Source organism: Neltuma alba, unplaced genomic scaffold (assembly GCF_004799145.2).
Source record: "Neltuma alba isolate B1F8T4 unplaced genomic scaffold, ASM479914v2 tig00010189_pilon, whole genome shotgun sequence".
NCBI lineage: Eukaryota > Viridiplantae > Streptophyta > Magnoliopsida > Fabales > Fabaceae > Neltuma > Neltuma alba.
The window spans coordinates 423,810-451,375 of NW_021635128.1; the positions used below are offsets into that span (position 1 = coordinate 423,810).

General features: G+C 33.4%; 1 protein-coding gene across 2 annotated transcripts; it reads right to left on the reverse strand.

Moving 5' to 3' along the window:
• Positions 1-736: 736 nt before the first annotated feature.
• On the reverse strand, positions 737-25,308 carry LOC114754761 (protein IN2-1 homolog B-like). Of its 2 annotated transcripts, XM_028943583.1 has the most exons (11): positions 25,301-25,308; positions 18,147-18,315; positions 17,523-17,594; positions 17,276-17,336; positions 16,698-16,784; positions 16,385-16,483; positions 15,726-15,831; positions 15,582-15,655; positions 15,381-15,488; positions 1,287-1,367; positions 737-1,040 (listed from the first exon to the last, which is right to left on the reverse strand). In XM_028943583.1, the coding sequence occupies exons 2-11, from the start codon at positions 18,155-18,157 to the stop codon at positions 1,029-1,031; spliced, it is 711 nt and encodes a 236-aa protein (XP_028799416.1). In that variant the 5' UTR covers positions 18,158-18,315; positions 25,301-25,308; the 3' UTR covers positions 737-1,028. The 2 variants fall into 2 exon arrangements, with proteins under 2 accessions (XP_028799416.1, XP_028799415.1); XM_028943582.1 differs by lacking the exon at positions 25,301-25,308 and having other exon boundaries at positions 18,147-18,432.
• Positions 25,309-27,566: the final 2,258 nt, after the last annotated feature.

Genomic DNA, 27,566 nt, shown 5'->3' on the forward strand with positions numbered 1-27,566 from the left:
TGGATGGTTTGGATTTTATTTTATGATTTAATTAAATTATTATTCATTTCATAGGTTGATAATTCTCTAATGTAATGCTGAATTAACTAATTTAAATTGATAAAAGACGTTAGTTAAATTAGTTAATATAATTTTTTTAAAAAAATAGTCTAATAATCTTTTTTAATTCTCTTTCTTTCTTTCCTACTCGATAAACTTATTATTAAGAGGATATCAATGAGATTAATGTTGAAAAAAATTGATAAACATGTAAAATAAATTTTATATATAAAACCAATATCAGCTCTTAAATTAGGTTCTAAATTAAAAGTCAGAAGAATATTATTTTATTTTTGAAGATAGAAAAGATGCTACAATCCATTTTTTCCCAAAAAAAAAACTGTAACTAGTGTTTTTATGACGACAATGAATTACTTAGTTAATGTGAACGCTGACATGTGCGGATTTGATTCAGCCTATTAATGTTTCTAGTAGAAAAACCAAAAAAGAGAAATCCCTTAGTGGCACCTAAATTCGATATAAAATAGGTAACATTTTAATATTTTATGTGTGAAAAACAACTTGCTTTCCGTTTTTTTTCCAAATATTTAATACTCTAAATTAAATGGAAAGAGCATTAAATATTTAAAAAATTATAAAATATTATTCATTTTATGTAGAATTTAATTATCAAAAAGAACCCCAAAAAAAAAACACATTTGGGGACGGCAAAACTTGAGACGCATCTCGAGGCAGCTGACACCCTCTCCAAACTGTTTGGAGATGAGAGATAGGCACATTTCTGCAATTATAATCGAAGATGTCGACTAGATCAGATTGGGGGTTTCAAAAACATTTAAAATGCGTCAGGAGGGACATCTATACAATGGATTGTAATTTACTCAGTCCACGTATTCACAGCACATATCTACATTTTGGGTTCATGATGTGGAAGAAACAACCTGGTCTCAAGATAATGCATCACGATCTCATGGTGACGCCTTGATTTCTCAACCGATCTTCAAGCTCTACAGTCTAGATGAATGAGTTCATAGACGTGCCTAAACACAAAAGTGAACAACTAGATTCAATAAAATAAAACAAATGAAAACAACGGCCCTGTGAACTATGAGCTAAAATTCCAGCATAAATAAGCATACTTGAGTGTTCGGATTGGCTTAGTTTATGTATTTGCACTCTACGTGGCAAACATGTGAGGTGAGTTTTAATGCATAAAACAAAAAAGTTTTTTTTTTTTTTTTGAAAGTATGGGTTTGCTCATAAAAGATCTTTTTGCAAGTACTTACCAAGAAGCGTTTCTTGTAGCGTTCAACGAGCTCCTTCGGATCACAACAGGTTTGTTTATAGGCATCAATTTTGTTCATCTCCTGTAGCATCAGCACAATTATATCAGGACTAAGCTCAGAAAGTCTATAAATCCTAGAAACTTCAGTGCTTAGTGCAAAACTCGATAGTGGATAGTAAGAAAATATGTATACCACAAAACTATTTCGATCAAGATGGCCCTGAATTTTCCAAGTCGTTATATGAAGGAAATAGGAACCTATGCTTCTCATGATATCAAGGGCATTAATAGTAACCATTGACAGCATGTAATTCATTCAAAATTTTCACTTAGGCTAGACTCTCCACAAGACGCCTCTGAAATTCTTGATATCTTCTCTCCTCTTACACAACCACTCATTTACTATTAATCTATCTTCTCTCTCTTCTTACTCTTTGGATAAGTTTTAGGATGTGTTTGGGTTAGTAATAACGTTTGCTTCATTTGACTTTTACAAAAACGTAAGTTAGGGTAATAGTAAGTTATGGTCCGTTTGGTATAAGGGAGGGGAGAGGGGATTTTAATGAGCTCAATTTAAAATATTGAAGAAATATGATTTTGACATTTTAATAGAGAGAAGTTGTAAGATAAAAGATTAATAAAAATTAATTAAAAACTTCTAATCCCACTTTTTTAATTTCTAAAATCAAGTTCATTAAAATTCTTCTTCCCTTCATTTCTGCTCCACTTTCCTCATACCAAACATAGGGTTGGTGAACTGTGATTTATGGTTAGACTGACATTTGTAAAAAAATTAGTTTGACAAACTAAAACTTATTTAGATAAGGAGTAGAAAAATAAGTTTAGAAGTAAAATGATTGAATCAGACATAAATTTATTAAATAATACATATATTAGTTGTCTATGATGTGATAATTATAAGAGAAATATTAAAATCAAAATTATAAAATCAAAATAATGTGTTATTATAAAAAACTTGAAAATACTTAAATTTTAGGAAAATTTGGGGGAAAGTTCCTTTATTAAAATTTTAATTGGTAAAAAGGATTTAAATTAAAGGGTGTGTATAAAAGTTTAACTTGCAAAGTGCCGCTACTCTGTGTGTATAAAAATTTATCAAATCTTTCTCACCAATTAAATTTTTAATGAAGACTTTTTTCCAATTTTCTCTAAATTTATTATTTAATTTTTTTCTTTCTTTAGATACTTTTATAAACATATATAATTATTGAGTGTTAGGATTATAGTTTTGATGATAACAAAGTCAGAATATCAAGGTTAAGTATTTTGATCGATCAACTGATCGAGCAATCGTTTATCGCTAAGGTTTCAGATAAATGACCAAGTGTAAATCAGGTCTATAGTAGGCTTTTTGGATCGAAGAACTATTCGATGAGTAATTTATCGATAAAGTGATCGATAATCGCTAACGTAAAAATCACATAAGAGTATGGTAAATTATCGATAAGCTGATCGATAATATCAGGTAAACAATCGAGTTACTGATAAGAGACCCAAATCTGAAGTGTATTTATCGATCAAGTTATCGATAAGTCAGTCATCAATAACGACTTCGATAAAAGGTAACACAATCTACTTGTTCTGCACATTAGTTCTGTTACAAATTTATCGATCATATTTCCGATCATTTGTTTATCGATTACGTGTTCGAACTTTATGCTCTAACTCTCTGAATGCAGGTGATCAAATTCACTGATGGATCGATAACCTTATTGATCATAAAATTATCGATCACATGATCGATAATCAATGTCCTTATCTACTCTTACTCAGTTTTGCTACAACTAAATTATCGATAACATTATCGATAAGTTTAACTTGTTTGCTTAAATAAGTTTTCACATAACGTGATCGATAAAGAGTCTAAGGATTGATTATTCGCATTAAGTTATGGTGAACTATTTTTCGATCAAGTAATCGATCACTGGTTTTTCGATAATATGATCGATCATTCAATTTCCCGGAATTCATGTTTTCACAAAACGTGATCGATAATCATTTCCTTTACCTTACAGGAATAAACTTCTTTCTTCACTTTATCGATCACTTGTTCGAATGATCATTGATCGATCAACTGTTCGATCATTTCAGATAGCCTGTGTCTTTCATTGAATATATACATAACCATGTTTTATCGATAACATTATCCATCATACATTTATCGATAAGATGTTCGATCATCAATGACTGAAGCTTCATTTCAATAACATTTGAATTATCGATAATCTGTTCGAACAAACATGTGTTCGATCACTTGTTCGATCATGGAACAATCTCCTCTTTCTATGATAATTCTTAGAGTCAATGATCCAACACTTGATCGATAATTTTAGTGATCTAATTCGAAAAGTCTTCATTCTGTTTATCGATAACTTGATCTATCATCAAGTAATCGATCATCTTTTCGATCAAACTAAACCAGAATGACTTTCTGTTCTTCTTACTGATAAATGATTTCGTCACAAATCTTTGAATGATAAATTAGCTTTCTTTCTATGTTCAAGATTAAAGCACTCACCACAAAACTCTCATTTGTTCAAAGCTTAAAATATGCAGATTAATGAAAACGAGTGCAACGGCTCTTCAACGGGATTAAGTAGACTGCGACCTACAGTGTCAGAAGCTCAGACGCATTAATGGCGGAGCCGTTGAAACCAGCGAAACACGCAAACGAAGTCACAACGGCTAGAAGCTCTTCCGTCTAACGGCTACTTAACGATATCAACTATAAAAGGCGCGAAGAAGCATTAATGAAGAGATTGAATATCGGAACTACCAACTGCGATCATTTAGTTACGCATTCAATACTCTGTTTTCACGTTACTACCGAGCATCAGTGTTTATCATTAAATTCACTCTGTAAGAGAGCCAATTACTACTTTTATTAAAACTTGAGTGACACTCAAGAGTGTGGACTCTTGAGAGGGGTTGTATCCTTACGGGAGTAAGGGGGAGTGATTGAGCGATTCAATTACTGTACCGAGGCACCAAGAGCCCTGTCGATCTTGGAAGATAGTGAAATACCCAGAGGTGTTCTGGGGACTGGAAGTAGGTCACGTGGTTTAGACCGAACCAGTATAAATCTTGTGTCTCCTCTCTGCGGTTAAAATTCTCCATACTCTGACTCTCTGTTTTTATTCATTACTTACACGCTTTTGATTGTAAATTTTTGTAACTCACCTAATTCACCCCCCTCTTGGGTGAGATTGTTTCTAACATTTGGTATCAGAGCAGGTCTCTTCACGAAGGATTTAACAGTCCGAAGAGAGATCAAATGGCAGGATTTGGAGATAGCGTGCTACCCGAAGGATGCTCAACATCTAAGCCGCCAGGTTTCAGTGGAGAAAATTATACCTTCTGGAAAATGAGGATGAAAATCTTCATTAAGGCCACAGAGTATGGGCTGTGGGATGTAATAGAACACGGCAACTATGTCCCTATGAAAATAATAGATGGCCAGCAAGTACGCAAGAGTCCCAGGGAGTTCGATGAGGAAGATAAGCTGGTGACTCTAAATGACAAAGCTATCAACATACTCACGTGTGCGCTTAGTCAGAGGGAATACTTCAGAGTCTCAAGTCTGGAAACCGCGAAGGAAATGTGGGAGGCTCTGGAGATAGCTCATGAAGGAACCACCGGTGTAAAACAGAGTCGAATCAACACTCTTACCACCGAATTCGAGTTATTCAGAATGAAGGAAGGAGAGAGTATCCGAGATATGGAAGTCAGATTCTCACATCTCATAAACCACCTCACTGCACTTGGGAAGAAATATAGTCAAGAAGATCAAGTGAGGAAAATACTGAGCGGTCTCACAAAAGAATGGGAACCGAAAGTAACAGCTATTGAAGAAACCAAAGGAGAATCCATTGGTTCTGTCGCAGCACTGTTCGGGAGCCTTGCTGAATATGAGAGCAAGCAAAAATACAAAAAGGAGATGAATGAGAAGAACCGGAAAGGCATCGCTCTTAAAACTCAAGAGAGCGAAGATGATAATGAAGATGATCTTGATGATGATGAAATGGGCCTTATAGTCAGGAGGTTCAAGAAATTCTACAAAAACAGAACCGGAAAGAAGTTTCAGCCGAAACGCAGAATTTCCTCATATCCGAACGAATCAAAGGATCCAATCATTTGCTTCGAATGTAAGAAGCCAGGACATATCAAGGCGGAATGTCCCCAACTCTCCAGAGCGAAGGACAAAGAAAGAAGAAAGAAAGATTCAGAAAGAAGAAAGCCTTCGTCACATCAATCTGGGGAGACAGTTCCTCCGATGAAGAAGAAGAAAGTGATGATGAAGAGACAGCTAATATCTGTCTAGTGGCCCAAGAAAACGAGGAATCAGAAACAGACGAGGTAATAATTTCTGAACCATCTTATGATGAATTGCAGTCCGAATACAATGCTTTACATTTAGAATTAGTAAGAATTGCAAAAGAGTTAGTTAGCTCTAAGAAAAGGATAAAGTTTTTAGAAGATCAACAATCAAAGGTTGAAGTCAATACAGACTCGACTTTGACTTGCAAAAGTTGTGAAAAGAATGAAAGAAAGATTGAAGATCTTACCAGAACCTTAGAAAAATTCACTAAAGGTAGCGAAATGCTTAAGGTGATTCTAGGAGCTCAACGATGCTCTATGGACAAGACTGGTATAGGATACGATCCAACCCAAGATAAATCGAAAGGAAAGAAAAAGAGTAGTGGTAGATCATATCTTACATATTTTAGAAATTCTGTGCATTCCTCAAATCCTTTTGCACTTTGCTCTCATTGCAACCGTAAAGGCCATTCAACTTCTTCTTGTTACTATAAGAAGAAAGGAGATTACGGAACATTAAAATGGGTGCCCAAAGGTACTTATGCACCAAAAATAACTCATACTAACCAAAAAGGACCCAAGAAGGTATGGGTACCTAAAACATGATTGTAATTTTTGCAGGTATGTCTCAAGGCATCCAGAACAAATAAATGGTATATAGACAGCGGATGTTCCAGACACATGACGGGTGACACTGAGAAAGTTTACATCACTCAAACCAAAAGACGGAGGAAAAGTAAGCTTCGGAGGAAACCAATCGGGAAAAATTGCTGGAATCGGAGAAATCGGAAGTAGTATAGGCATGAAGGTCGAAGACGTGTACTACGTGGAAGGTCTGTGTCATAATCTCCTCAGCGTCAGTCAGAGTGCGGACAAAAACAACTGGGTGATCTTTGATTCTGAAGAGTGCTTAATCATAAGCAAAGATGACCTACCTTTGAAGAAAGAAGAATTGAATACGAAGCTGAGAGCTCCGAGGGACGGTAACTGTTATACACTTCAACTTGATTCTAAAACTTCTGAAAATTGTTTTATTAGTAAAAAGGAGGAAAGTTGGATTTGGCACAAACGACTTGCACATGTCAACATGAATCAACTTTCAAAATTAATAAAAAGGGATCTAGTTGTTGGTTTACCAAAAATCCAGTATGAACGCGATGATGTTTGTGATGCATGTCAAAAAGGTAAACAAACAAAATCTTCGTTTAAATCAAAGAAGATAGTTTCAACTGAAAGACCTCTCCAAATGATTCACATGGACTTGGTCGGTCCATCTAGAGTAAAAAGCTTCGGGGGAAATCTTTATACTCTTGTAATAGTTGATGACTATTCAAGGTTTACCTGGACTTTGTTTCTTTCCTCTAAAGATGAAACTTTTAATGCTTTCATTGTTTTTGCCAAAAAGGTCCAAAATGAGAAAGGTATATCTATTGTGTCTATCAGGTCAGATCACGGAGGAGAATTTGAAAACAACGAATTTGCAGACTATTGTGAGGAACATGGAATTGACCACAACTTTTCTGCACCAAGGACTCCTCAACAGAACGGAGTAGTTGAGCGAAAGAATAGAGTACTCACGGAGATGGCTAGAGCAATGCTAAATGAGAAAGGGGTCTCACAAGTATTCTGGGCAGAAGCAATGAGCACGCTTGCTATATATCTAATAGAGCCTACATCAGAACACTGCTCGGGAAGACTCCATATGAATTGTACAGGGGGAGAAAACCCAATCTGTCACACCTAAGGATCTTTGGAAGCAGATGCTATATCCACAACAACAACAAAGAAAACCTGGGTAAATTCGATCCTAAAGCTGATGAGGGTTTGTTTCTTGGCTACTCTAATCGTAGTAAAGCATATAGAATTTTCAATAAACGAACCTTTACAATAGAAGAATCAATTCATGTAGTGTTTGCTGAAACTGAAGCAATTTCGAAACCTATAGATGATGATGCTGAAATCGTTCAAAATTTTCAAAAACTGGATTTGAATAAAAACTCGAACAAATTATTTTCAGAAACCGTTTCAGAAAACAGGGATGATTTAAACGATCCTTCTTTACAAGAAAATCTAGAGCAGCCAAAGGCATGGAGACACAACCGAGATCATCCTCTGGAACAAGTCATCGGTAAAGTCAATGAAGGGGTCAAAACCCGGAGACAAATAGTCAATGAAGTTCTTTTTTCTGCATTCATATCTCACATTGAACCCTCTAATATTGACGAAGCACTATCAGATGAATTCTGGATAGTTGCAATGCAGGAAGAGCTTAACCAATTTGAGAGAAATCAAGTTTGGGAATTGGTACCCAGACCAGAAGACCATCCGGTCATTGGCACCAAATGGGTATTCAAAAACAAGCTCGATGAATCGGCTCAGATCGTCAGAAACAAAGCCAGATTAGTAGCAAAAGGCTATAATCAAGAAGAGGGAATCGATTATGAAGAAACGTATGCTCCTGTAGCTAGATTGGAAGCCATACGAGTTCTTTTGGCTTTTGCTTGCATCAAAGATTTCAAACTATTTCAAATGGATGTTAAAAGTGCATTTCTGAACGGTTATATATCAGAAGAGGTGTTTATCGAACAACCTCCCGGTTTTGAAAATTCAAATTTTCCAAATCATGTTTACAAACTTAAAAAGGCTTTGTATGGTTTGAAACAAGCGCCTAGAGCCTGGTATGAACGACTTAGCAACTTCCTGATAGAAAAAGGTTTTGAAAGAGGTAAAGTGGATGCCACACTTTTCATTAAAAGAAATGGGAAAGATCTTTTGATTGTTCAAATATATGTAGATGATATTATTTTCGGTGCTACTAATGAAGATCTCTGTCAAGAATTTGCTAAGCTTATGCAGGGAGAATTCGAGATGTCCATGATGGGTGAACTAAACTTCTTTCTGGGATTGCAAATCAAACAAAAGAAAAACGGTATATTTATATCCCAGACGAAATATGTAAAGGAGCTGCTGAAGAAATTCGGAATGGAGAATGCCAAAAGTGTAAAGACTCCTATGAGCTCAACCTGTTCGCTTGATGTAGACGAAGACGGGAAGGACATAAATCTAACAAGATACAGAGGGATGATCGGTTCCTTACTATACCTCACTGCAAGTAGACCAGATATTCAGTTCAGTGTGGGAATGTGTGCAAGATATCAGTCAGCTCCAAAAGAGTCACATGAAGAAGCCGTCAAGAGGATACTCAGATATCTTGTAGGAACTCAAAATTTAGGAATCTGGTATCCAAAAAGAGGAACCGAATATCTAATGGGATACTCAGACGCCGATCACGGTGGATATAAAACAGACAGAAAAAGCACCAGTGGACAATGTCAATTCTTCGGAGGATGTCTTGTCTCATGGTCAAGTAAAAAGCAAAACACCGTGGCAATCTCCTCAACAGAATCAGAATATGTAGCCACTGCCTGCTGTTGTGCTCAGATCTTATGGCTAAAACAACAAGTACAAGATCTAGGAATCAACTTACGTGAGATTCCAATCTTATGTGATAATACGAGCACGATAAGTCTGTCCAAGAATCCAGTCCATCATGCTCGAACCAAACACATCGATGTCCGACATCACTTTATTCGGGACCATGTTCAAAAGAAAGATGTAAAGGTTGAATTCATCCCCACTGAATATCAGATAGCCGACATCTTCACAAAACCACTAGATCAACAGAAGTTCAGCTACTTCAGAAGAGAATTGGGAATGGTAAATCCCAATGAATTGTAAGAAATGTCATACTATCACTCAAGATTAAATGTTTAAATTTATTGTTTTGATGATAAAATAACTAACTTAAGCATCGGAGTATGTAGAAATTTGTTTTGCAGGAAACTCTGTTTCGATGAAGAAAAACAGAGGTAAACAGAGTATGAGATTATCGATCAATTGATCGATAATCATGAAGGCAAGTAGGAGATAATTTATCGAACAACTGATCGATAAATTCACTTTGTAAAGAAAGGGAATTGCTCCAACACTACAATTATCGATAACGTGATCGATAAACTCAATATCGATCAGAACATCGATCAAGAGCCTCAAGGATTCGAGACCCATCCGTCAAAATTGGTAAGCATTGATCGATAAGCTGACCGATAAGCTTAATTATCGAACAAATAATCGATAAACTATATCAGGTACGCATTTCTTTTTACTGTTTTTATCGATAATATGTTCGATAATTGCATGATCGATAACGTAATCGATAAATCTGCTCTATGTTCAAGTGTGTTCTTCATAATTATCGAACACGTGATCGATCAAGTGTTGATCGATAACTTGATCGATAATTTCGAAGACTATAACGGTACTGTTCTGAAATCCCTTCGTCAGTTTTCGAACCCTAACTCGAAAAATACCGGACCCCTGTTTTTCGCAACGGTCAGGAATCACCACTATCTTAATTTTTCAACCGTTCCTTCGATCGAATCCTTCTCTGCTACATTCCCAACCTCACCCACCTCAAACTCACCGTTTCTCAACCGTTTAATCTGTCAAAAACCGCTCGGCACTTCCGAAATGGCTCGGGTGAAGCAACCGAACATGGAAAGGGGAGAAGCGCAGGAGAAACAACCTCAATCGAGCGACACCACTGCTTCGGGTACTCGAAAACGTTACAGACCGAAGGTAAGGGAGGAATCAACGAAGAAGAGGGCTACTCTGAAAATCCGGGAAAGTCGGGCCGAAGAACAACCGGCCTCTCTCAGAAAATCTCCCCGGTCCAAATCAAAGCTACCGATTGTGACTGAAGAATCGGAGACCGAGTCGGATGATGGAGTCTCAGTTCAGAAAGCCGTGGAATCAGCCTTAAATATATCAGTCCCCAAGCAACCGAGAAAGAAGAAACAGAGGGCAAGTGAAGGAGTGGCACGGGAAATTCCTTCTGAAGGTATACCCACTGAATTTTCTGACTTATTATCTGGCAATCTCGATAATGAAGTTAATATAGCAAAGTATAAGGCCGATTTTGCCAATAGAAAATTCTGTCCTGTGGTATCTGTGGACTTAGAGGGTCTGAGGAAAAATAAACAGATTGAGCTTGATTTAAGTGACCCACTGCAGCATTATTCGAATTGGTTAATCATTGGTGGTGAATACTGTCCCGAAGTGGTTAAAAGATTCTACTGTAATATGGAATCAGTAGAAAAATATGATGATAAAGACAATCTCATAGAAAATTGTCTGAAAGTTACACTGAGAGGCAGAGTTTTTAAACTCACCAGTGCCAAAATAAATGAGCTGCTAGGGACTCAAGATTTTGTGCGAGGTGGTGACATGAATGAAGTAAAGGCTTATAGAATTTTGATGCAGAACAGTGATTATCCCGGTGAGCTGAATTTTCCACCTAAGCAGATGTGTGATTTCTATAGGATCATCCATTACATCTATTCTAGGTGCATGGTAAACAAATCCGGTAGTTTCTCACATCTCACTCAGGATGATTATCTTCTTCTAGCCCGGATTATTAGTGGGGAAAAGATTAATATTGGGGATCTTATTTACTCTGAAATGAAGGACTTTGTTCTTAACAAGTCCAGATCAACCCCAATTCCTATCCTCAGCTGGCCACCTATTTCCTTCAGGCACATAACATTGCTCCATTTGAGCCTGGGGAAATCAAGACTAAGGTTCCTGTTTTTGGCCTCACTCAGCTCCACAAAATGAGGATCTCTGTTCCCTTTACACCATCACAGAAAGTATCTCAGAAGGATAAGGGAAAGCAACCTGCTGCTAGTACATCTCGGACCCAGGATGAAGCTGAATCCACTGCTGCCCCATCTCATACCCCTGGTCCATCTTTTATGGAGAGATCCCTCAGGGAAATGTTTCAGGCTGAGCTTCGGGCATTTGAGACCAGAGTCTACTCCACTGCCAGAGACTATGGGGAAGTTTCTGACCGGAAGTTTGATGGCATCTCTAAGATTCTGGATCTTCACCAACAAGCTATGGTGGTTTTGGAAAGAGAAGTCACCGAGAGGTTTAATTCAGTGGACAAGGAACTCCAAGAGCTTAAAGGCTTAGTTACCTCTCTCTGCCAGCACTTCACTCCACCTAGCACAAGCTTCAGCTATGAGGATCTCCTCTTCCATCCTCCCTCTCCACCGCACCCTGAGCCTGCACCTCCTTCCTCTCCTTTACCCACTTCTCCTATTTCCACCACTTCTCCTTCTGTTCCATCTACTTCTATTTCAGTCCCTACTACTCTTGCTCTTATCACTGTACCCCAACCTGTTCCCTCCTTTCATTTTCCATCTATTTCTCCACTTTTTCCTCTTCCTCCTCTCCCTATTCCCCTGACCATTCCTTCGGTTCCTACCCCTTCTGATGCTGACAAAAAGGGGGAGAAGAAAACTGATGATATTTCGTAGCTTATATGGTTTTATGAGTTGCTTTTTGGTTCTATGTCATGACTTTATGTTATCTCTTTTGTTATCTCCTTTTGTGTATCTGGATAGTGTTTTTATCGATAATATGTTCTTGATATTTATCTGATCTTTTCATACTTTTTGAGAATATAAAACTGGTTGATGTTCTCTCTGATAGATGATTTATAACTTGTGTTTTGTCATCATCAAAAAGGGGGAGAATGTTAGGATTATAGTTTTGATGATAACAAAGTCAGAATATCAAGGTTAAGTATTTTGATCGATCAACTGATCGAGCAATCGTTTATCGCTAAGGTTTCAGATAAATGACCAAGTGTAAATCAGGTCTATAGTAGGCTTTTTGGATCGAAGAACTATTCGATGAGTAATTTATCGATAAAGTGATCGATAATCGCTAACGTAAAAATCACATAAGAGTATGGTAAATTATCGATAAGCTGATCGATAATATCAGGTAAACAATCGAGTTACTGATAAGAGACCCAAATCTGAAGTGTATTTATCGATCAAGTTATCGATAAATCAGTCATCAATAACGACTTCGATAAAAGGTAACACAATCTACTTGTTCTGCCCATTAGTTCTGTTACAAATTTATCGATCATATTTCCGATCATTTGTTTATCGATTACGTGTTCGAACTTTATGCTCTAACTCTCTGAATGCAGGTGATCAAATTCACTGATGGATCGATAACCTTATTGATCATAAAATTATCGATCACATGATCGATAATCAATGTCCTTATCTACTCTTACTCAGTTTTGCTACAACTAAATTATCGATAACATTATCGATAAGTTTAACTTGTTTGCTTAAATAAGTTTTCACATAACGTGATCGATAAAGAGTCTAAGGATTGATTATTCGCATTAAGTTATGGTGAACTATTTTTCGATCAAGTAATCGATCACTGGTTTTTCGATAATATGATCGATCATTCAATTTCCCGGAATTCATGTTTTCACAAAACGTGATCGATAATCATTTCCTTTACCTTACAGGAATAAACTTCTTTCTTCACTTTATCGATCACTTGTTCGAATGATCATTGATCGATCAACTGTTCGATCATTTCAGATAGCCTGTGTCTTTCATTGAATATATACATAACCATGTTTTATCGATAACATTATCCATCATACATTTATCGATAAGATGTTCGATCATCAATGACTGAAGCTTCATTTCAATAACATTTGAATTATCGATAATCTGTTCGAACAAACATGTGTTCGATCACTTGTTCGATCATGGAACGATCTCCTCTTTCTATGATAATTCTTAGAGTCAATGATCCAACACTTGATCGATAATTTTGGTGATCTAATTCGAAAAGTCTTCATTCTGTTTATCGATAACTTGATCTATCATCAAGTAATCGATCATCTTTTCGATCAAACTAAACCAGAATGACTTTCTGTTCTTCTTACTGATAAATGATTTCGTCACAAATCTTTGAATGATAAATTAGCTTTCTTTCTATGTTCAAGATTAAAGCACTCACCACAAAACTCTCATTTGTTCAAAGCTTAAAATATGCAGATTAATAAAACGAGTGCAACGGCTCTTCAACGGGATTAAGTAGACTGCGACCTACAGTGTCAGAAGCTCAGACGCATTAATGGCGGAGCCGTTGAAACCAGCGAAACACGCAAACGAAGTCACAACGGCTAGAAGCTCTTCCGTCTAACGGCTACTTAACGATATCAACTATAAAAGGCGCGAAGAAGCATTAATGAAGAGATTGAATATCGGAACTACCAACTGCGATCATTTAGTTACGCATTCAATACTCTGTTTTCACGTTACTACCGAGCATCAGTGTTTATCATTAAATTTACTCTGTAAGAGAGCCAATTACTACTTTTATTAAAACTTGAGTGACACTCAAGAGTGTGGACTCTTGAGAGGGGTTGTATCCTTACGGGAGTAAGGGGGAGTGATTGAGCGATTCAATTACTGTACCGAGGCACCAAGAGCCCTGTCGATCTTGGAAGATAGTTAAATACCCAGAGGTGTTCTGGGGACTGGAAGTAGGTCACGTGGTTTAGACCGAACCAGTATAAATCTTGTGTCTCCTCTCTGCGGTTAAAATTCTCCATACTCTGACTCTCTGTTTTTATTCATTACTTACACGCTTTTGATTGTAAATTTTTGTAACTCACCCAATTCACCCCCCTCTTGGGTGAGATTGTTTCTAACATTGAGGCTTTTTGGAGTAATTTTATATTTTTATTAAAGTAAAAGTAGGACCCACCTTAAGAAACTCCTCTTTCATATCATCTTTTTTCTCTTTCCACGGTAGCTTTTGTCTAAAAGCTACAAATTTTGGCTTTTGTTTCAATGGAGCTTTTTTTCAAAAGCTCATTTGCTCTAAAGTCAATCCAAACAATACCTCACCCTTAAATAAGCCACTAACTGACGTCTCACTCTTCCCAAGGCATGTTTTGTCCTCCCAACAGTGTTCCAAACACACCCTCAGTGGTCTTGGACCCATCAGCTTTAATTTCTTATTGATAACTCATTGTTGTCAGTTGCCACTCAGCAAATAGTTGTCCAAGAATGATCTGGTAGGTAATATCTAGTCTGCCTAAAAAGTTATTTGGGAGTTTTTGCACAATGCCTATGGTCTGAGCTCAGCAGATGCTGCGAACTAGATACCCTCCTCTTTCAGTACATTACATTATGTCCTTGCTATGCACTCTTGTTAGACATACAAGTAGACTGGCTGCTACCACCATTATGCATAATTATTTTTCAGATTGAGAAGATAAAAGCGTTTGCCACACTAACCAATTTTCTTTGAGTTTCAATTTTGAGCTGATATGACTGAAGAAACAAATAGGTGAATTCAATTTATGCAATAAATTCATGAACATAGAAATGCGACACAGCTAGATCTAGTTTTATGAAGTGAGGTTCTTGTATCAAAACGGTATTTTAGAAAAAAGCAATTTGAATGAATGCACCAGCACTCAAAACAACGGCTAATAGTTAAAACCAGGTTCTGGCCAGGCGAAGACCAATGTATATAAAAGGCAAACAGCTGGGAGATAACGATGATCCAGGGAGGCAAAGTGACTAACAATAAATGGAACATCAAAATGTGATATGCGCAAGTCCGACAATCTACTTACTTCATGAAAATGAATCTGGAACTCTAGAATACACTTTAGAATGTATTCGCTGCTAGCTACAGTGATGTTGGTTATATTTTTCATATGCAAAATATTATTAGGAATAAACTACTCAAAATTTGAAGGTCACAGTCTCGCACCACTGAGTGACATATATGACTCAGAGTAATACAATTTCTTAATGATATGAATAGACAAGATTATGTTTGTTTGATTTACCTCAATCCATGCTGCTAGTCTAGGCCTGCCTCCTGTGATATCATGATTCTTCACATCCATCAGAAATGGTTGAAATCTTTCAACAAAGGGAGCGTAAGCAATATCCACCTGAAGTTTAAACAAAAGAATGTAATCTATATCAGGATGAAAACGAAGAGAAAATAATGCATATAACCACGAATTGGACAAGTCCATACTCACCAAACTGAATTGGCCAAGAAAGAATGGACCATCAAATTTGGAGAGAGCAGTTTCGATGTAATCAAATGCAGTACCTATAGCATTATGAGGTTTTTGTAATCATCAACCAAAGGAACACCAGGAAGAAAGAAAGTATCACGTTACCTGCTTCTGTCACATTTACATCTTCTTTAAATGAAGAAACGATAGTATCATAAAAAGTGCCAGTGTAAGATAGCAAATCTTCGGCAAACTCCCTCTTTGCAGAATCCTGTTTACCATATAGAAACATTTAATTTAAATTTTGGATATGAAAAATGTTAATTAATCTCCTGGGCCTTAACGTTTCACTCCATTTTTAGTTTGGTCCATAAAGTTTATGAGTCCTAGTAGTTTTAAAATCTTTAATTTGGTCCAGGTCCAGGTCATTAAACTCTCATCAGGATGCCATTAAATTTTTTCAACGTGACCAAACTAGCGCTATCTTGAAAGTTTGAATACGCATAATTCAAGCAAACAAAAGATATAGAAGGTGACAGTGAAATTCATTAGTGTATGTGGTATGTGAAGCCAATGAGGTTCAATGGCTGAGGTGAATCAGCATCAATCATGCATATTCAAAGCGCTGATAAGCAAATGATTGGCTGCGCCAATGAGATTTAAAAGCATATTGATGAAGATTAAATGATAGAGGTCAGGGACTAATTTAAAAATTTTAAATTGGAATTTAAACTTTTAACTCTAAGGACCAAAATAAAAAATCTAGACACCAACTAAGTTATTTAACCACCTAAAATAATACCGTAAGAAATTTTGCATCTTACATCAGGGAGAAGTGAGGGCCCTTCGAAGTTACTGTCAATGTATTTCATCAAATCAAGACTCTCTCCTCTGACTTCATTATTGTGTTCCAAAGCTGGAACCTGGATTTAGAAAGACATAAATAATAGTCAGGAGAATGTGTTATGCCTTAATGCAACTATTTCAGAAAATTTTGCAGAAGCACATAAACAATGTTATTTAGTTTCTTCAGTGGTTTTTTTTAATGTTGTTGCATTTTAACCTTTGATTTGACTTCAAACATAGATAATGTCATGATGATTTGCTTTAGAAAAAAAGAATCATTATCATGGGCACCTTGTTTGGTGGGTATACTTTCTCCTTATACCACGCAGGCCTATCATGTAGATCAATAGGGACGAGTTGTATTTTGCCCTGCAATCCCTGTATGAAAGTAAAGAAGGTGTGATTATCCTATAAATAAACAAATGATGGAGAGCACATGAATATAATTATTCATTTCAACAGCAACAGAGGAGCTAAATGAAGGTGATCAACCAGAAATAAATAAAGGGAATGAAATCCATTTAGCAGAAGAAATTTTCTCTCGATCATATTCCAAATAAATGAGGGGAAGGAAAATCAAGACAAATTGCCATATCAAATATTTAATTATAGTTACTCGTTTCAAAGATGGTAAGCAAAGGACAACATCCGACCTATCCGTTTATTTATTTTCCTTCACTTTCGGTACAGATTTGGTGGCAAGAATAAATAGTATCTTCATTTTCATTCCATCCATATTCCTCTTGGTTTTCTAAACCAGGTAGCACAAAATGATCCTTCCCAAAATTATCCCTGACGTTTTCACTTCTACAAAATATTTTAGAAAAGAAATGCAATAAACAAAATTAGACAAGAGTCCTTTAAACAACCTTACAATTACGGGTGATCCAGACACGCTGTGCATAGGGGCAAGTGTAAGAGATATACAACCTTCATCCACACACAAAAGAAGTAAAGACGGAGATTTCCAGAGATCAGATATGAGAAAATAAATATTACCATGACAATGTTTTTGTACAAGGAATGAAGCAAATACAGAAGTGTAAACTCTAAACAACCGTAAAATGAGAAGAAAAAAAATAATTCCAAGTTTTGGGCACAAAGGAAGTAATTAACCTTGTTGTCCCATCAAATAAGTCAGGAGGGGCTGATGTCGAAGTAAGGGCTGGTGGAAGAGCCTCCTGCACACTTCATAGCAGAGAAATTCTATTGAAACAAGTTTAGAAGACAGAAATCCAGTTTCACAGTAATTCAAGGGAAAATCCTATTTTGGAACCTAATTTATAGATAATCTCATCGCTTCCGAAAAGCTAATCTAAACATCCAAAACTCTCTCAAAAGTACTTGCAATACTGTCATTATATCTCATTTTCATCCAAAATTTAACGCTAAGTTTAACAAAATACTGATTTGTCACCCACTTACGTCCCAAGCCACATTTGCCATTTGCTTGCCAATAACTTCTCACAAATCAAAATGGAATAAAAGGCCGACATTGACACAGGACAAAATCGCAAGGAGAAAAATTGTAGACCCGGATTGGAAGTTAACCTAACCTACTTTGATATGCCAAATTATGGTTTTCCCATTCAAGTCAAGCAATGTGCTATCTGCTTGGTTGCTGACAATAAATATAATATGGCATCAAAATTGCGCTTGTATTTTGGAGTTTATCAAAATTGCGCTTGTATTTTGGAGTTTATCTTTCTCAGCAATCAAACAGAAAATCCCCCCACATACCTAGCTGCCATTGCTCTGGGTCTAGTAGGAGACAAGCCAGACGAATTGCTGATGACTTTAGATGAACGAAACTGAGGCTGAAGCTGAATTTTGAGGGAATAAGCGCGTGAGAATTTGATGGGTAACGTTTCAGAAGAAGAGGGACAACGTGGAGAAGGTAACGATGAGTCTCGCGTTGCAGGGAATGCAGAGGAAACACGAAGCAGCATAGCCATAACTAGAGGAGCTCCCTTGTGAACGTAGACGTGTGTGACATATGCGTCTTCTCTTTTATTATGTGCACAGGCGGAATATGTCAACGTGTGGCCATGAGAACCAACCGTTTTTCTCGCCTAGGGACCGGCAGATAAAGTTTAAGTGATATGTAATACTCCTACTATCCTTAATATAAGATCTATTTGATTAATTTCATTAAATTAAGGAAGTTAGGTAAATTAGTTAATCATAAGAAAAGTGACATATTTTTCCTAAAACACCAAAATCATCTTTTTTAATACCCCCTTTCCCTCTTCTACTTAATTATGGTTGAGAGAGTATCCATAGAGGTAATTTAGAGAAAATTGATAAATATGATAAATAAGTATTATATTTAGTACCAAAATCAACTCAAGAATTGGGTCATATATTAAAGACTATAGAGTATTATTTTTATAATTTATATTAAATTCTAGTACAGTCTTTATATAAGAGTTATTATTAATCTAGATAGATTAAAAAAGTATAATTTCTTATGAAAGCCAAAAAAAAAAAAAGAGAATTATATTGTATTTCTTCACTTGCATTGCAATACAATTATATATCCTATTTATAGGTATAGTTTAATATAGGTTACACTTGTACTTAAATATTAAATAGTAGACAATAAATCACATTAATATAAGTGGGAGATAAATTATAAGATTAAAAGAATAGTGGAATAATGCATAGTGAGAGTTGTGGGAATTACTTGATGAAGTTGAAGAAAAAGAGGGAGATTGACATTTAAATTTAATAATATTCAAAACACTACCCTTTGGATATCTATTATGCAAGAATATCCCTTGTTAAAAAACTTCAGTAAAGAAAAATCCTGTGAGACAAAAACCTAGTGAAAGAAAAAGAATACATATTCATTGATACAATATTTAGTATTGCCTCATTAAAAACCTTGTTAGGAAAACCTAGTAAAAAAACCATAGACAAGGAAAAAAGAAAGTGTACAGCATGTATTAACTTTCCTTCTTGACAATATCAATTGATATCTCTGAAATATGCTAGATTTTCATCTAAATGAATTTGCTACATATTAATTTCATACTCTTTTTAAATATCAGGAGACAAATACTCTATTTGGGATTACTAACATGTGGACCCTAAACAAAATCTAGAATCTGTATAGCCAATGAGATTAGTCTTAGGTACATTTAGATAAAATAATTCCATGTTTATAGTACCCTTTAGGTAGCGAAGAATGTGTTTAACTTTATTCCAATGTCTCCGTGTTGGTGAATAAATATATTTTACTAGTTAGTTAATAGCGAATGATATATCATGTCATATGTAACTAAACAAGATATATAAGCGCACTAATTGTATTAAGATATGGTACTTTTAGGCTAAATAGTTCTTCATCACCTTCTTAAGGTCTGAAAGGATTTTTTATTCACCTAGAAAGATCTTACAACCACTAGAGTATTTAAGACTTCTTTTGTATGAGTTACTTGATACATAAAAATTTGATTTCTCAAGTATTCAGTTTGTCATCCAAGGCATAATTGTATTCTTTTTAAGTCCTTCATTTGAAATTCTTTCTTTAAGCAATTCACAAATTTTGGGAGTTTTTTGGGAGTTCTAATGATATTTATACTATCAACATAAACAACAATTAAAACAAACTAATTTTCAGATCTTTTCATAAAGTATATGAGCAAATTGAATCATTTTTATATCCTTCTTTCAATAGATATTGACTTGGTTAATCATACTACAAACGCCATGATTACTTCACTTCTTATAGAGACGTATTTAACATAATTATGTATTGTTCTCGATAACTTGAATTGTATGCTTCTAGCAACTTGAATTTCCTAAGAAATTTTATATATTTTGATCCAAAAATGGATGGTACGTGCTTAGATTATTTTAATCTTTGTAATATTTCATATATTAAATGATGTTCTTGCACATGCTTCTAGCATATTTGGGATCTTTCAAGAATTATAATGTAAATTTTACTGTTTAATAAGCCTTATGTATAGGTTATAACAATATTTAACATAGGCATATTTTGTTTTTCATACACTGCCAAATTATATATGCATAAATAATTACATCCACCATAAAATGATATGCCTTATCATAATCATCATCAAACTTCTATGACAATCTTTTTTTTTTTTTTGTGAATTCTATGAAGATCTTTATTTTCACATAAATGTTTGCATATCCCATAGAACTTTATATTTGTTGTATTTAGACTGTACATTGATAATTTTCACCTATTATTGAAAGAATATAATCCTATTTTCATTGCATCTTTTCTGTTTTACTTTTCTTTTTTGGCCAATTTCCTGCCCACTTTGCATGACAGATCTACTATAAGATCTTTTTTTTTTATCATGTGATATTATTATCAAAATTATTGTTGCAAATTTTATCTTTTCGACTCCATTTTTCTCTTATGACATAATCTATTAAGATCTCTTCCTTGCTTTTTAAATACTTAAACCTCTTCTTGGGTTTTGAAATTAGTTATATCTTGATACTCTTCTAAAGTACCCGCTTCCTCAAAATAAGTTTTAAACTTTATGCTGCTATTTTTCAAAATATTTGTATTAGAATCGATTAATCTCTTATGTTTCGGCCATATCTTACTTTCATTTATATAGTATGTTGGCTATTCTTGAAGAATCATCTGATTATTCAATAGATATCAATACATAATTCTTAATAATTTGTTGCATTATGTAATTAGGATTATCAAAGAAGTCATGCCAACAATAATTGGATCAACAAAATTTATGGTTCATTGTGCCATGTTTCTTAACCAACAGTAAACTTTCCAATTTTTATAACATATTATTGATTTTTATATGATGATATCCATTTACAAGATTAATTAAGCTGGGTGAGAAATCTATCTAACATCAATTCACACTTATATTCCAATAATCTTTTCCTCAAGCATTTGTCATACAAATATGACTCCCTTATTCATGTATTCCAAAAACATTGGCTAGCATATAATAGGCCAATAAACTATCTTTTGCTTAGAAACCCAAATACTTCTTAGTTTATATATAATTATAGATTTTTTTTTATATAAACAAAAGTTTAGGTGAGTTGGATTCTGATGGTTCACCAAGGGTAGAGCATGTATCTAGGCTCAAAGAGTACTTACAAAGGTACTTCTAAATCATCCATCAATAAGGTCTTCATATCGGCTACGAGATTCGATTCAATTGAGTTATCAATTTTAAACCCTTTAGAGAATTGAAGTTGTGATGTAAATCTATGACACATATTTTTCACCATTAACTCTTTGTCCGCCCTTAAAGGGAAAAATATGTATTAGTTCTTTAGAAACAATATAATTTGAGAGGAATATGAAGACAAATTCATTTTAATATATGATTAACATAATAATGAATAATAAATTATGAGCATCATATATTTAACTGGCAATATCTATAAAAATACAAAAATGTAGAAGATCCTTTAAAATAAACTTTTGGAAACAAAGGACAAATTGAACATACTGTTCAAAACTTATCAACATTCATTAATTCTCATAATAATTTGTCTCTCACAAATTACAATAAATTTAAAGACTGGCAAAAATTAAACATTATATAATCTTCTAGGCTTATGGTTATATCTCTTATATCTTTATAAATACTTTGGGTGTCTTTCTTCACAACTTATTATCTTGGGCATCATAATTATTTTTAATATTTTTATAATATCTTATGGTCTTTTTGGCTTCATAACCTTTTTTTAACATTTACCTTTAAAGAATTGATATATATATATATATATATATCTATTTATATGACTTATGGTCATATTATAACATTTGCTTATCATTGTATTGATCATATAGAGGTATTATTATTATTTTTTCTGTTATGGTTTAATAGCTAAGACCAAAGATCACTACCCTTCAATTATCAATTTTACTAATACAATGTGGTCATATTCATTGTTACTCTTAGAGACATGTTTCTTGCTTTTAATAGCACATCATCAATTTCTCTAAATATTAGTCTTCAAGAATATAGTGAAAATCTTTCAAAACTATCGAGCTCTTTTATGTCATGTGATATCTAAACCATCAATCTTTAGGACTTTGATATTTGTAATCATTATATTATCAAAGTGTCACAATCTTATAATGCAATTTATTACCATTACAAGATAGTCTTTTGTCAAAGAATCATTATCAAAAGTAATGTAGCTTCTAGTTATCTCATTTGAAAATTGAGAGTATTGTGGCTGTTCGCCTTTTAATAAATCTATAGATATCTAATTAATTATTACAAACATATATAAAAATAAAACTTAAACTTTAAATGATTAAAATCCTAATGGCTCAATATGATGAATATTAAATTTTTAGTTGAATCAATAAAATAGGTACCTTCTTTGAAATTGTAAGACCATCATTTCCTTTATATAATTTGGGAAAATCTTACCAAGATATTCAGATCAAACTATCTGCATTCGATGAACAAAATATCAGCATGTATCAATAAGATGTCATGAACTTATTTAATAGAGTATCATGCTGATAACATGTTATGAAATGAGTCATTCAAGAAAGTAGAGTAGAGAAGAGATGAAGACAAAAAAATAAGAAAACTATATTGAATCATGTAACATCCTAAATTTTATTTTCGAATTTAAGTAGCAATAATAATAATAATAATTTAACTAAAGTATTATTATTTAGAAAAAATTGAAATTTAAAAGTAAAATAAAATATAATAATATTTTATTATTACATTTATTAAAAAAAAAAAGGTAACTTTTCCACCGAAACTTCAGTGGAAAGGTAAGTAAAAATTTATTAGGGGAAGTTTGCCCTGAGGGGTATTCCCACAATTTTTTTTTTTTTAGCGTCGTCCAGCAACAGAGCAAGAGTAAGAAGCAAAAAATAACATTGTTGTTAGCCATTTGCGAAGGAAAGAACAAGTTCTAGAGATAATTTAGATACATAAAATTACTTTTTTATCAAATCTTTTTCATGAATATTTTTTTTTATATATTTTTAGCTTTCTAATAGCAGTATCATTATAGTGATTAGAGAAAGTTTTGAAATTTAGGTATGGAATAAGTCATGAGTTTTAATAATAGATGACCAAAAAAATTTAAAGGTAAATGAATAGTTAGTTCTTATTGGTCTATATTTGTCCATTTGTTGCTTTTAGTATTTAAAATCAAATTTTTAGTTTAAGAAATCCATTATTTATGATATATATATATATATATATCATATTTATACCGATGAAAATTAATTTAAATAATTTATTTGGACTGTTTGAAATATTATTAAGATTTTAATTAGTTTAGAATGTGAAATAGGTTGAGCATATATTATTGGAAAAATTTTGAATCTAAAAAATTAAATTGTAAATTGAGAATTTTATACAATTAAATACAATCAATATTTATTTATAATTTGAATGAGTTGTTTGTGCGGAGGAAAATGCTAATTAAAGTTAGAATAAATACTTGAGAATTTAATGTGACATTAGCATTTTTGGGTAGTAAATATATGTGTACATAACAACAACAACAACAATAAAAATTCTATGTAATTAAGTTATTTATTTGTATGTATATTAAATTACATCTACTTTATTTGTAGATTATCTTGTACTTTGAATTTTGTAATTTGTGTTCTTATTCTTCAAGCTTGTGAGGTTAAGTTTGCACTAGAGGCAACCAGGTTTAATTTATTTTATATGCCTAATATGGATTGTAAGGTTTTTTTAACCTTTTATATTTAACTAAACTATGAAGCATGTGTTTATTATTAAAATATGTAGTTTCATATATTGTAATTGAAGTACGAAGTATGTTAACTCAAATATTATTGGTTTGTATTACTTCAATGTTTGTATCATGTTAAAGAGCAGAATTGATGTCATGTGATGAATTGTGAGATATGTGTTATCTAATATTATTATATTGTGATTATGCATTGAGGTCATAAATGAAGATTAAATTTTTTTTATATGAAGGATAATTGTTCTTAAAGCCAGCATGGCATGCCAACACTCCTGATTATAGTGGTTGGCTCTATTGTCAGACCCTTATAGTTTTTCTTTTTCCTCAGCCCAAAATTGAGAATGAGCTCTTGGATATACACCTCTTGCATCATAGTCCATTCTTGGATGGTGTAATTATAGGAGGGGGTTTGTTAACTTGATGTGAGTAGGTGACCTTTGGCTAAGTTACTCAACACATAAAGTCCGGCTCCTTGTCATGGAATTATAAGGAGGAGTATGGTGGACGGGATGGACATTTACATGGTTAAGTGTTTTTTGCATCTATAGTTACATATTTTACTGCTTAAAAATTTATGTGTAAGTAACCCTTCATCGAATTACCATCCTACTTGTATATATTATAAATTAATTACTGGTTACTAGAACGTAATTGTTTTACCCTGTTGTTCATCATTACTTTTTAGGAGAGCCAACTAATTTGGCTTGGTGTGAAGAGAAGCAACTAGAGACACAGGTAAGTATAGCCTAGTAGTCCACTTTCAGCTTGTGCTTATAATATTATGTATATTGCCATCTTAGGCCATGTTTTTATTGACATATACTTATTTTTATTTGATTGTTGGATGACTGTATCTGGTAGAGTACCATTAGAATAGTTGAAGGCTAAAGAACATTGTTGCATGTGTTTCTCTTATAGATTGAATATGTGTATGACTTGTGGGTTGAGCTGAGCACCTTTTATTTCTTTTTCCCTAAATCTTTGTGGGATGAATGTTTATGTTGGGCTTGTGGGTGATTACTATACCCTGGGTCCTTATTGTATTTATTGTTAAACTTATAGGTGTTTTGTGTATCTTAAGTCTCTTGTGATGTTTTTAAAATAAGACAAACTCTTTATAACCATGGTAGTGTTTTAATACTCTAGTCCAATTCTTTTTCTACCATGGTTACCTTCTTAAAATTGTTTTATAATTTTGTATCAAGAAATGGTCTTTTCACATCACAATACAATGACACATCCTATTTATAGATATAGTCCTACACATAGGCTACACTTATACTTAAATGATGGATAGTGGACAATAAATCATATGAATATAAGTGTGATGTGAGTCACAAGATTAAAGCAATAGTGAAAGAGTAATGCATAGTAGTAGTGAGAGTTACTTGATGAAGTTAAAGAGCAGAAGGGAGATGGACATCCACATTTAATAATATTCATAACATATTTAATTAATTAGTTAATTATAACAAATGTGATATAATCTCTTTAAGTACTTTTATATAATATAATATTATATATCAATCTATAAGTGAGGTAAATTAGTTTGATAGAAAATGATAAATAAGAGAATAATTAAATGAAATAAAGTAAATTAAGATCTTATATTGACAACTATATTCAATCCCCCACTTAGCTTTTATATTAGGGGCCAAATGTAGTATTATATTTTATCTTCTCTAACTATCCTTATTTAACATGGGTATATATAAAAGAAAAATATTTTAATACCAACTAAAACTATTAAATACCTTATAAAAATATCAATAATGCCTTCTAGAAGTGCAATATATATAGGATCAAAGGAAATAAGCAAATGAGTGTTAAATCCAATGATTTGATAACAAAATTAGAGAAGGGTTTGTTTTAAAGGAAAACATTAATATTAATAATTTCTAGGTATGATTCTGTAAGTATGTCTTGATATTCCTCATTTTAACCCAAGTCTATTTACTTAACCTCAAGGTTATTATTCTTTCGTAAGTCTTCTAAGTACACACATTCTATATAGACTTGAGCTAGCTTTAGTTTTGCCTCAAGGTGATAATGAGTCATCTAAAAGAATGTTCATCTCATGAACCAAGTTAGATCTAGTGTCAACTTGAGGGAAAAACCTATTCTGAATACTCCAAGTAAATATCTATAACTTTACTCCAAGATAGATTATATTTAACTCCAGTCTAAACTTTCTCATACTAGTTATGCACATAAATAGTATGGGTTTATTTGACTCAAATCATATCAAAATCTCTAATATGAGTTCATGCCTATTCTTCAAGATATTTAATCATTATAACTTGTATTGAACTCTTGTTGTAGAATAGTTGAGTCCTGTGTTTATGTGATGACGGACTCCTAAATTGCGTATCCATCATGAAATATTATTATTTCTCTAAATCTACTCATCTTGAATAATGTGTTCATAGGCTTTATAATGCAGAACAAATAGAAACTTCTCCTAGAAAGACAAAAATAACAAATTGAGTTATAAGTAACATAAGCAATTAAAAATAAAATAACAAGAATAAGTAAACAAAAAGAAGAAGTAATTCAAAAACTAGGAACCTAATAAACACGCGTTTCAAAAAATATAAAGTATATGGAGCTCAGCACCTAAAGAAAAAAAAAATGACTCAAGCATTAGAGTATATCACTCCCTTGTGCTATCTAGTATTCTATCAAGAATATTTAACCAATAAGTAAATACCTGAAGAAATCTTATTTATAATTCCATAATTTATACCCAAAATAGTATACATAGAAGGGTTATTTATAACTCAATAAACTAATTCTAACTATGTCACATCTCTTTCATTACCTCATTACATAACAATTGGAATCATTCAGAACCGTTATATAAGCCTTAAGAATGAGCAAATTTTAAAATTTCAACTTAGGTTTCAAGTTACTATTAATTATTCATTGCATTTTTTGCTAATTTTGAAAATTCATAACTAATTGTAGAAAAATCAAAATGAAGTGGTTCTAAGTTCTATGGAAAGATCTTGACATGCTCTTTAAAAGAAAAATGCTTATTGGTATCCAGATCTCATGTATCAATCCCAGATTTTGTTCAAAGTAGTACTATTTATTTGGTCATTTTTCAATTTTTCAGAATTTACGCCTAACTTTAGAAGGGCATAACTTTCTGTACAAAACTCCCTATTTAGTGACTTACTACTTGTTTTAAAGCTAAAAATGAGACTTGTAAGCATGTCAAATTTCAAATCCAGATTCATCCAATTGTTTAAAATCACATTGGTCAAACTTTACTCCAGGAAAGTCACCTTTTATCTTTTTGTCATACCATTCTTGCTTTTTCTTTTTCTTTTCCTTTCATCCAATTTTTCCCATCATACAACACATACTTAACCATATCATTGATACACATTTCAATAGAATCCATACAGATGTATAATATTACAT

What these genes read in the sequence shown, in the direction of transcription:
- LOC114754761 (XM_028943582.1), bottom strand. Translation starts at nt 18,361, where the DNA reads ATGGCTATGCTGCTTCGTGTTTCCTCTGCATTCCCTGCAACGCGAGAC. An exon ending in CCCAGAGCAATGGCAGCTAG is followed by an intron (nt 17,595 to 18,146) that starts GTATGTGGGGGG and finishes TCTGCTATGAAG; the next exon opens with TGTGCAGGAGGCTCTTCCAC. An exon ending in GGATCACCCGTAATTGTAAG is followed by an intron (nt 16,785 to 17,275) that starts GTTGTTTAAAGG and finishes ACTTTCATACAG; the next exon opens with GGATTGCAGGGCAAAATACA.